Raw genomic sequence first — 12,227 nt, 5'->3', positions numbered from 1 at the left:
GTATTAAGTTACATTCGTTTATCTCAAAAATTGAGTAAGAAATTTTCATAATCCCTAAAAATTAAACTTCGCTCAAAACCGGTTTTATACTCATATTTAAGCAAAGTTGGTCAGAATAAACCACAGAATATTTCCCGCATACGCGATTTTTCTATTTTTTGGCTTCCTGTAAATCAACCCGCTCTACTATATACGCTTAAAGTCGTTTGAAAAAATTTTCTTCGCTACAAATAAACTTGAAACTTATAAAACATAGTTTAAGCGAAAAAAACGATTTTTTTTAGTTCTACAGTGACCATACCTCTTAATAAAACGGAGCTAAATATTTTTACAATACTGATATGGCATTCCATTCACTAATATAAAAGGTGTCGTTAACATACATAAATTTAATTTCGAGTATAAAGAAATAAATTTGCGAATATTCTTCGAGTTTTCTAATCTATTTTTCCAAACATTCGAATGTTCATTATTTCAATGGTTGAATACTAAAAGTGTAAATATCCTAAGACTTTGCAATCTTTACGATGAAAAAAAAAACTGTATTTTCCTTAAACATTGCTTGCTATACTCATGATGGAAATTTAGAATTAGTGGACAATGTCTGAAAGTTTAATTTATCCAATTTACTTACCTGCAGGGATAATGTGAAACATGCAGGGAGATATTTGACGTCCTATACTGTTTGCGGCGGTACAAAGTAGAGTTCCATAATCTATCTCTGTGAGTGGCGTATATTCCACGGTAGATATTAAGCCTAAAAGATTGAGTAAATTTGATGTATTGTACGTTCAAAGTTTGGAATGAAATAATTTTCAAGGATTAAAGCATGAGGCATACATATTTAAAGGGGTTATCTTAACTTTTTATTAAACAAATAAGAAAGGATTAAGTTCAAGTGTAACCGAACTCTTGCAACCTGCAAGGATTAAATACGAGGGAATTCTTTTAGATGTTAGCAAAACTTGATATTAAAAAAGGTTGCGAAAGAGTTTAACTTCGACGAAATCATGAATGGATTACAATCTGAATAAATTCCCCGATTTGTTAGGCAACACACACTACCAATGTTAAAACATTTCACCACTTCACTTATAATCGCGTGAATAAATTAAATAAAAATGAGATTGTATCGTATACAAGGTTGAAACGCCGTTATTATAAATATATAATTATTGATTAAGGACTTAACGCATGTGTCCGAATAGAATCAGAATTACGAGCTCTGCAAGGTGTCGCTTGCCGCAGTTATATCGCACGGGTTGATAAATTGAAAAGAAATGTTGATGTGGCTCGTAGACGAAACAAATGTGTTTAAGCGAATGAAGCCGTGAGGGTAAAGATCCCGTCCTTTTTGTTTGTGAGGTAGTGTACAGGTGTCGTGTTTTGGTGTTTTGCGTTGTCCTGTGTGGTGTGTTATATTAGGGTGTGCTATTGCTTTTCCAAGTGGAGCAGTGTACTTGGAGGGGAGTTTAAACTCCTGTTGAATGTATTTTAGCATACTGTTGATGGAGTAGCCGAGGGCACGATATCGTATATCCATATTCTGCTACACATACATAAACAATTTTTAATTATATTTTGTATATATTTTGACGTGGATTTTGTGCTTGAGCCAAACAACTTTATTTGAGTTGTAGGGTACCCTTTGGTAAGATCCTATTATTCTTTAAGGATAGCGACTCCACGCCTAGCTCAGGTGTGTGCTCCTTTGAGAAAAGAGCCTGCGGTTAGGCCTGTAAAATTGAACAGATCTTGCGAGCGTGCGGTGATTAACCGGTTACGATTTGTGTTAATAATGTTCACAATTTTTAATAATTAATTGACACAACGACACCGCTATCCGGGATAACGCAACACACCTGCCGATCACCACACCAACCAAAACCACAGATTTTCAAGCGGTCTTTTCCTTTTTTCGTGTTAAAAAAAAAACATCCTAAGTGCTGTGTAGTGTACTAAACATATATAAACATATATACAAAAAGTTATATATATACATATACACTGTGTTTTCCTTGAAAAAAAAACTCATATGCGCATATTTAGAACAAAAATATGTAATATAGACTTAAAAGTGGTTTGACAAAAAACAAAAAACAGAAAAAAAGAGACAAAAACTTAAATTACATATTAATTTACATTTAAACAACAACAATAAACAAAAAACCGGCGCGAAAATAATCCCAAAATCATAGCGGGCGCGATCCTAACAACAAAATTTAATCTTACAAGTATATACAAATAACACATACGTATAATAAATATCAGTACACTGTGTTTGTAGTTTCAATTACACTAGATTTCTTAACCAGCAAAGTGCTTAGTGTTTAATACTTATGTAGTGTTTATAAATACATATGTGCACACATTTACACCAGTATATTCAACCTATACACCGAACAAGAAAGGAGTCATAGCAAGGACTCAATTACAGTGTAAATCACGCTAATCGTAGATTAGATTCCGATGTACGTCTGTCCGAACGAAAAAGATACTCGAGGTCATAGGTCTCGGCGTGAAGACCCCGCGGTTCGATCGGTTGAGCAGGTTGTAAATATTGTTCAACATAGAACAAGTTGACAAGATCCACAAATTCGCTCTGAAGAGCAAATAAACAATACTCGAGGTCATAGATCTTGGCGTGAAGACCCCAAGGTTCGATCTGCTGAGCAGGTTGTAAATACTGTTCAACATAGAACAAGGCGACAAGATCCACAAATTCGCTACGATGAGCAAAGTAGGAACACTAGGGATCATAGAGAACTTCGCGCAAGAAATCCTGAGTATAGGAACTTAGAGCGCATTCGTGATAAAATGCAAAGAGAACATGCAAGAAGAAATCATGAAATAAGGAGAGAGGAGCGTGCTAGACAAACAACGTCGACAGCTTAGTCGGAGGGGTGTGAGAGAAAAAATTTTGAATCAGAGAGGCCTTAGACAAGGTCAAGTTCGCCCTTGCAGAGATAACCCTGTCAATAGGAAAATTTAATACGAAACCGATTAACGAGAGAAAATAATGTTATAGAAACTGCTAATAGTGGCAATTGAACAGATTTCAAAAACATTTACTTTCACAATTTTAAGTAGGTCCCACTGAAATATGTATTTGCTGCGACGGATTTTGGTTTTCACACCAAGTTCGCAAATTATGTTTAGCTAAGAGTCTAGACTTTCCTGAACTACCGGATTGTTTGAAAGATTTAACCGCAATTGAAGAACGTCTCTTAATGCCTAGATTGCCTTTTATGGCAATCAGTCCGTTATGATATCAAGGTCAGAGTTCTCTCAAAGGTGCTGTTGTTTATATACCAATTTCTGTTAACAATATCGTGACATCTCTATCAAGGTCCTTTGATAAATTTCATGTGATGCAAATTCACTTAAGAAGGCGTTTGTAATACAATCATAATTACATGATTGATACCATATGCCCAGAAAAGATTATGGAAGCTTTGCAATTCTTAATGAATACCCCTCTGTATCGTGAGCACAACATACTTATTAATGAGAGCTGGATTTCAGAGTTTAAGCACCAAGAAGAAGTTCCGTTGTTGCAAATGCAAAGGTTTCCCGATTGGAATTCGCCGTTTTGACAGAAGGGCGTGTACCACTCCAAATTTGTTCTATGATTACAAAAAATTGGAACTGCTACTAATTAAGAATAGTACATTAATTTTTCTTAGAAAGTTTTCAAGTTTTTATTCAAAACTTGATTCAACACGATGATGACTACAAGGTTTAGAAAGGCGTTAGATCCTCTAGTGCGCACTGGAAAGATGAGAATAAAAAGGCAATCGCTATTATTCGCCAATTTGGGCTTCCAACCTTCTTTATATTTTTATCGCCTGCCGAATCTCCGGGGTTGAGCTTTTGGTCATCCTCTCTGAAACTGTTGATTTTAAAGATATTTCGGAAGATAACGCCAACAGTTTAACAACCCAAGATAGATATCGTTTAATTCGGTCCGACGCGGTTACTTGTCCTAGATATCGACAAATTCTTAAGCTTTTTAAAGATAACGCCGGCATTTTTGATATCTTCAACATATTATATCAAGCTCTTAACTATCGTTACAATTCTACACCTGGATCCAATCCAAGTTCTTAAACAGTTCTTGTTTGCGCACCTGCGGGTAAAGCAGCATTCAGAATAGGCGGAATGACCCTTCATTCAATATACTCTTAGCAATGACACAGTTAATTCATTGTATTTCAGACTTTTCGATTTAAAATTAATCATAATTGATTAAATATGGATGGTAGGTGCTCGTATATTTAGCTCTGTTATTGTTTGGTGATTTAAAGCAACTCTCACCTGTTTGAGATAGGTGGATATTCTCTCCTAACCACAATGATGCATACAGCACTTTAGTTGGTTCCCCTTTGTGGAAGTTATTGCAATTGCATGATGAGGACATATTATATCACTCATTGAAACTCGAGTAGTTAATTTCGAGACAGTTTCCGATGAAGCCATCCATTTATTTTAGTCCAATGAAGAGACAAATAATTTTACGGCCCTTAAGCTCCGTCGAGTCCCAACTGAAGCTATCCTTTCAAACGCAAAAGACTCAGTTAAAGGAATTTGTATAAGTGAAAATGAGAACATTTTGGAAAGAGTTTAACTTTTAAAAACTTCTGAAACCCAGGGATTGCCCTATGAATTGACACTAAAAACGTACGCCAAATATATGATTACAGTAAATACAAGTACAAACACGTGTGATGGCTTGGTTAATGGGGCAGCTGGACAACTTATGCAAATTGATTGCCATTGTTCTTTTCCAATAATTCTGTGGACTATATTTTTGGAAACTTCTGTTGGTTTAATAGCACAATCAAAAAAGCCTCATCCTCTAGAAATTTCTTGGACACCAATTGAAAAGGTTCTAAGATCTTTTCAATATAAAAGAATTGAACAAATTTCAATTGAAAGAAATCAGTTTCTAGTTGTTCGGGCTGAGAGAATAACTTTTCATAAAAGTCAGGGTGCCACATATAATAAAGTTGTAGTTCATACTCGACCCAGAATGTCTAGAGCTTCAATGTTCAAGATATATTCATCATAGGAAATTTTATCACCTAAAACTAATCGAGTTAGATATGAGTGAGACGAGTTGAAATCCGGGTGACTGTCTGTCCGTCCGTCCGTCCGTCTGTGCAAGCTGTAACTGAGTAAAACTTGAGATATCTTTGTGAAACTTGGTGCACTTGTTTCTTGGTATCGTAAGACGGTTGGTATTGCAGATGGGCGTAATCGGACTACTGCCACGTCCACAAAAAACATAACTAAGCTCCACAATAAGACTGTTATTCGGTATACAGGATCATATTAGGAAGAGGCATCTACACTTAAAACTTTTTTTTAAAAAGTAAGCGTGGTTCCGTCCTCTAATAAGTTTAATGTGAGATATGCACATTACCGTTAAAGCTATAATAATAAAATTCACTGAGAACAAATGTTTTCAGCACCTCTATCACAACGGCCACTTTTAGGTGAAAACCCATATCTTGGGATCTGCCACCCGGATTTCAACTCGTCTCTTCATCTTGATCATTTATATATATATAACCCTATATCAAACTCGGTTAGTTTTAGGTGATACAAACAACCGTTAGGTGAACAAAACTATTATACTCTGTAGCAACAAGTTGCGGGAGTATAGAAATCGGATATGTGGGAAATGTTCTACGGATCATTCTAAGTATCTTTGAATGAGAAAATATGGATCTAAAACCGCGAAAATGGGTAAAATCGGATTATAATCACGCCTATTTTCCATATAACACCTTTTTAAATCTAATTAATTAATATTAATCTGATTCTTTCACTTTCTACTATGCAAATCAAGCAACAATGATTTTATCGGGGTAAAATTTTGCGTGAATAATGCGTTTAAAGTATGCTACCTTGTGACTTAAAATTGTATAAATTACTAAGGCAACAGTTCCTACATCTTAATATAAAATATAAATAAATCTCAAACGAGTATACCATTTGACTTTGCGAGAGTATAAAATGTTCGGTTACATCCGAACTTAGCACTTTCTTACTTGTTTTGTATAATGCAGGATATTTTGTGTTTATATACACGAAGGTAAGCATTCATAGGCAATAAAAAATATGCATATATTTACATATACTACATACATCATATATTACGATATGATCCATATCGAGGTTCCTTGCTTTTTTTAAGAAAAAAAACACAGAAAATTCAAATTTAATGGAGAAGGTTTGTTATTATTCAAAATAACATTTTTTGGAATTTTTTTTAAAGATTATCTCTTTCAAATGTTGGCCGCGGCGATGTCTCAGATGGTCCATTCATTGAGTCCAATTTTCTTGTGACTGGTGTGTTGAGTGCATCAGGGCGGCCTTTTTAAATCCAATATTGCATTGCTTTCCAATTATCTATTTTACTTGTCCTACATTATATTAACTTAATAATCTGGCACTGATCAACGAAATAAGAACGATTTTATGTGCCGAATTATGACAATAGATGAATTATGGACTCATCATCCAATCTACAGTCTTCTGAATGGTTGTTGACGGTGAAAGTCATCAAATACTTAACCATTAACAAGATTTTCTTTAAATGGTAAAAAAATTAACTAACTATAATACTGAGCATTAAATGATCGTTTGGACGTGAAGAACAAAGTTAGTAATGATGCAAAAAATTGAGCAACTTGGCGATATTGGATTAATAACTTTTTTGAAGTAAAAAACTACAGGCTATATTTAAACCATAGAATGCACTAGCACATATGGGCTCAGAGTAGTTGCAGAGTTTGAAGAAATATATAAAATCATTCATTACTTTAGAGCCTCAAATCCTTTTCTTCCTATATCCATCCTATGTTTGCCTTTAGGCACTGTGATTATTTTGTTCAATAATCAAGATTACATATTTAGTGCCTACTATAGCGAAAATATTCATAAGCTGTATTACAAGTCATATACAGCACCGAGGCTTTCCTACTTATACCGGTACGGTATAGGATAAGCTATTGTTGAATGAGTTCTTTAAGTGTACAAACAGTACTCCAAACTTACGTAAAGATAATCTTTTTTCTGTAGAAAGTCAAAATAATAAACATTTTAACCATTATACCTTTTCAACCAATCGGAAATACTTCCAAACGTTTGGACTTATTCGATGGTCTGTTGAAACTTTGTGCCAGTATTCTTGTGAAGTCTTCGACTAACACGAAATTTTATGAATTATCCCGGTTAATTCACGAGTTTCCATCCATGCGCCATACTCCATCATTCATTCAGGAGTATTATAGTTTTTTGTAAAGTCAGCAAAAAGTTTGGTCTACCTAGAATAGTGTATATCAATGTTAACTTAAATAAACAAACCTGTTTTCGAAATATGATTCGTAGCGACGTCTATACTCTCAATGGAGTTATTGAAAATCCAGTTAAAATCCACAATTGGTGGATTCGCATCTACCATACATGTAACATTCACATTTTCATGTTTTGCAACTCCATATACTTTTAATTGATTTGATAAACAGATCGGAGCGTCTGAAAAATGGAATATAAAATAGAAAAGAATTGAGTTCATACTCTGAGTTCTATTGTCTTTACTTCTAGTATTTGTATTATATATTGTATATAATATATATATGTATGTATATACTCTGAAAAATGCATGTTATTAATTGAAAAGTTGCACTGAAAACAAAAAAATCTTCGAAGAAAATTTATTAAATTGAAAAAATAAAGTACATGCAATTGGTAAAAACATACAAAATAATTTAAGAAAAAATTGTAATTACGATAGAGTAAGATTGTTATAGTCTCACACCATCTTGGAAAGAGCAAAACTGTATTGTTCACGCTCACTCATATAACGGTTTTGTTCAAAACTACTACATACGTTAGAGCAGGTAGAATTTTATTCTAAACAAGTAAGGAAGGGCTACGTTCGGATGTAACCGAACATTTTATACTCTCGCAAAGTCGAATGGTATACTCGTTTAAGATTTCTTTGTGGAGTTTGCCGCCTTGTTCTATGTTGACCGATATTTTCGGTAAAAAGTCAGCTATATGCACGGGGGTCCACATATTCAGTACCTAGGGGCTTGAACAGTTTGGTTCAATTTAGATAATTTTTGGTCACAAGGTGGCATACTTGATTGATTGCTTGATTTGCATACTGGCAAGTGAAAAAATCAGATGGAATTTAAAATGATGTTATATGGGATATATTCGTGGTTGTAATCCCATTGCATTTTAGTACTATAACATAGAAATATGAGAAAAATATTATGTACCGAATTTGGTTGAAAGTTTTGGTGAAAGTGCTAAGGTGCCACGCCCACTATCTAATTTTGAACGTGGTTCCTATAAAATTATCTTATACCATCCCAGAGATAAAATTTAATGTCTCTGGCTTGTTTTGTAGTTTTTAACAGTACCGTTATATGGGGAGTGGGCGGGGTTGTCACCCGATTTCACCCATTTTCACACCGTCGTTAGAGATGCTAAAAACATTTGTTCCCAGTGAATTTTGTTATTATGGCTTCAGTATAGGAGATATGCACCCACGCCCACTTTATAAACAAAATTTTAACTGCAGACGCCCCTTCCTAATGTGATCCTGTATAACAAATACGAGTCTTGTATCTTGTTGTGGAGCTTAGTTATGGCAATTTATTTGTTTTTGATTAATGGCGTTTTGTGAGCGGAGCAGGGGTCCGATTACGCCCATCTGCAATACCAACCGTCTTACGATACCAAGAAACATGTGTACCAAGTTTCATAAATATATCTCAATTAACTCAAGTTACAGCTTGCATAGACGGAAGGACGGACAGACAGTCACCCGGCTTTCAACTCGTCTCTTCATCCTGATCATTTATATATATTATATATAACCTTATATCTAACTCGGTTAGTTTTAGGTGATACAACCAACCGTTAGATGAACAAAACTATTATACTCTGTAGCAACAAGTTGCGAGAGTATAGAAATCAGGTATGCGGGAAATGTTCTACGGATCATCCTAAGTATCTTTGAATGAGAAAATATGGATCTAAAACCGGTTTCGAGCTAGCGATTTTTTAAGTGAATTTTTTTTGGAATCGGAATAAAACTTTCTACGTAGATGCATTTTGACATTCTAATGAATTGGCCATATCGGACAACTATATCACATATCTCCCATACAAGCGATTATTTAGTTATTTTATTTTCCGGTTGCCTGCCTTTAATTAAAAAGCTAAGAGCTTGTAATTTTTAGTTAAGACCCATATATTCTTAGGCAAAGATGTTCAGAATGATCCATAGAACATTTCCCACATACGCGATTTTTTTGGCTCCTTTTAAATCAGCTTGCTCTATTTCAGCTTTAAAGTTTCCTATAAGTAATTGGTTTTTGATCATTTGCCAATCAATTAATCATTGGTGTACGGGTGTCACCTCTAATCCAGCAGAAACGAAAATATAAAAAAGAAATGTGCAACTGAAATGTTAATTATAAATTCTCATAAAAAGTTTATCATCAATTTCAAATATATTATTTATTGTTAACTTTTACACATGGTTGGAAATAATTCTTATATAAAGAAATACAACTCAACACGAGTCACGAGCTCTCGACAACAGTTTATGGAATACGGGTGCGGATTACATTCCTGTTTCATTATAAATTTTTTTGTAATTAAGATATTCGGTTCCATATATTTCAAGCTTCTGGATTTCTCTAAACCACGGTTTTCTTCGGTTCAAATGCTTCAGTTTTTTATACTAATTTATATGAAAAATCCCTTTTAAAAAGCTTTATAATTGATGTCCCTATTGGTAGAAGCAGTACTTATGTACATGTAGAATGACAATTTTTACACTTATTATTGTATAATAATACATAGGACAGAGAATATAGATTATAGAGAAGGTTCTCAGTGTGGCCATTATCAAAATATTTCACTCTTCGCAGGGGAACTGACAACGATGAGCTTGTTTCACCACTTTTGAGAGGGGTAGTGAAAACGATTAGCATATTTCACCACAGAAAATTATTGGCATGTTTCGCTACAATTAACATCAGGAGACTCAAAAATAGCAGAATTGAGCATTTTTAGTGTTAATTGAGAAAAGTAATGCTGATTCCAATGTTAAGAAATTTACGCTTACAAATTCATTTATTTACAATGCGCAAACGACTCGGCATATAATGTATAGATAATCTGTATATATTATGATATCAAGGACATAAATATATACATATGTTCAAAATGACCTATTTCTTAAATCTTGATGAATTCCATAAATTCTTTCGAAATATATGTGCATATAATAATGTAATGATTATATTATTACCTAAATATTTAATTAATATACATACATTTTATTTATTCTGTATTTAAACTGTATGTTTATGTAATGTATAGTTTCAGCACCGAATGTCTTTTGTGAATTTATTTTTATTTCCATTACAGAGCAACGAAAAAATTCGATGTCTCTCAACATCTGTGCCAGTCGATACCTTTGTGTTCCAGCTACTTCTATAGAGTCGGAGGTTTGATTGCTAATATCAGACAAGAGAACAGAAATTAAGTCTAAAAACGTCAATAAACTACTATTTTTACGTAACGTACTCAATGGAATCGTTTTTATACTCTTGCAACTTGTTGCTACAGAGCATAATAGTTTTGCTCATCTAATGGTTGTTTGTATCACCTAAAACTAATCGAGTTAGATATAGGGTTATGTATATATAAAGGATCAGGATGAAGTGACCAGTTGAAATCCGGGTCACTGTCTGTCCGTCCGTCTGTGCAAGCTGCAACTTGAGGAAAAAGTGAGATATCTTTACGAAACTTGGTACACATGTTTCTTGGTACCGTAAGAACGTTTGGAATTGCAGATGGGCGTAATCGTACCACGCCACGCCAACAAAACGCCATTAATCAAAACCAAATAAATTGCCGTAACTAAGCTCCAGAATAAGATACAAGACTGTTATGACTCTGGGATGGTATGATATGACTTTAGAGAAACCGTGTTCAAAATTATACAGTGGGCCCACTTTTAAGTGAAAACCCATATCTTGGGATCTGCTTAACCGCTTTCAACCAAATTCAGTTAATAACATTCTTCTCATATTTCTATGTTATAGTGCGAAAATGGGCGAAATCGGACTACAGCCACGCCTACTTCCTATATAACATAATTTTAAATTCCATCTGATTTTTTCACTTTCCAGTATACAAATCAAAAACCAATGAATGTATCGGATTAAAACTTTGCATGAATAGTGCCTTTGAGTTGGTATTCCCTGACTTTGATCCGGGCAAGTTGCAAGAGTATGATATGTTTGGCTACACCCGAACTTAGCTCTTCCTTACTTATTTATGTATAAATTTATTAATCTTATTTTACATAAATATATAAAAAAAAATTCTTTTTCTATCTCGTCTGCTCTCAGACACATTTATAGAAGTACATGAATAAAATTTATATAGGGTGATCCATTTCGAGGTTCCATACTTTTTTTAAGAAAAAAATAGAAAATTTAAACTTAGTGGGAAATGTTTTAATCAATCGAAAGGACATTCTTTGGCATTCAATGATTATCTCTTTCAAATGTTGAGCATTTCGACTGGTAACTGGCGAATGGCACGCGTGATGTTTTGCTCCAAGGCCTGAATCGGGATTATCCGCATAGACTTTAGACTTTACATATCCCCACAGGAAAAATTCTAACGGTGTAATATTACACGATGTTGGTGGCCAATCGACCGGCCCAAAACGTGAAATTATCTGCTCACCGAAGTGTTATCCCACAAGTCCATTGATTTATGCGATGTGTAGGAAATGGCGCCGTCTTGTTGAAACCAAATATCGCCAAAATTACGAGCTTAAATATCAGGTACCAAATAGTGGGTTATCATGGCAGAATAACAATCACCATTGACGGTTATATATCCATTGAGCCAGAAATGGGCCTCATTGCTAAACCAAATTTGGCTCGAAAACGTCGGATCTTCTTGGAAATTTTCAAGAACTCATAAAGCGAGGCAATATCGCTTGGGAAGGTCGAGCGGCTCCAGTTCGTGCACAAGCTGTGTTTTGTACGCTTTCAATTTAAGATCTCGACGTAAAATGAGCCAAATCGTTTCTTACGTCAATCCGAATTGCTGCGAACGGCGCCGAATCGAATGTCCACGGTCTTGATGTATACTCTCAACTACGCCCGCTA

The 12,227-nt window shown here is 34.5% G+C and overlaps 1 protein-coding gene across 6 annotated transcripts in view; it reads right to left on the bottom strand.

Moving 5' to 3' along the window:
• Nucleotides 1-12,227, bottom strand: part of side-VII (sidestep VII) — a 145,199-nt gene that overhangs the window by 82,810 nt on the left and 50,162 nt on the right. For all 6 annotated transcript variants that reach the window (XM_070106029.1, XM_036373693.2, XM_036373689.2 and 3 more), the window contains exons 10-11: nucleotides 7,375-7,545; nucleotides 635-757 (exon numbers count right to left, since the gene is read on the bottom strand). In XM_070106029.1, the coding sequence (XP_069962130.1) occupies nucleotides 635-757; nucleotides 7,375-7,545 (294 nt within the window). The remainder of the gene's footprint in view (nucleotides 1-634; nucleotides 758-7,374; nucleotides 7,546-12,227) is intronic.

The sequence above is a fragment of the Bactrocera oleae genome, chromosome 2 (assembly GCF_042242935.1).
Source record: "Bactrocera oleae isolate idBacOlea1 chromosome 2, idBacOlea1, whole genome shotgun sequence".
Classification (NCBI taxonomy): domain Eukaryota; kingdom Metazoa; phylum Arthropoda; class Insecta; order Diptera; family Tephritidae; genus Bactrocera; species Bactrocera oleae.
This window is presented reverse-complemented; position numbering and strand designations above follow the sequence as displayed.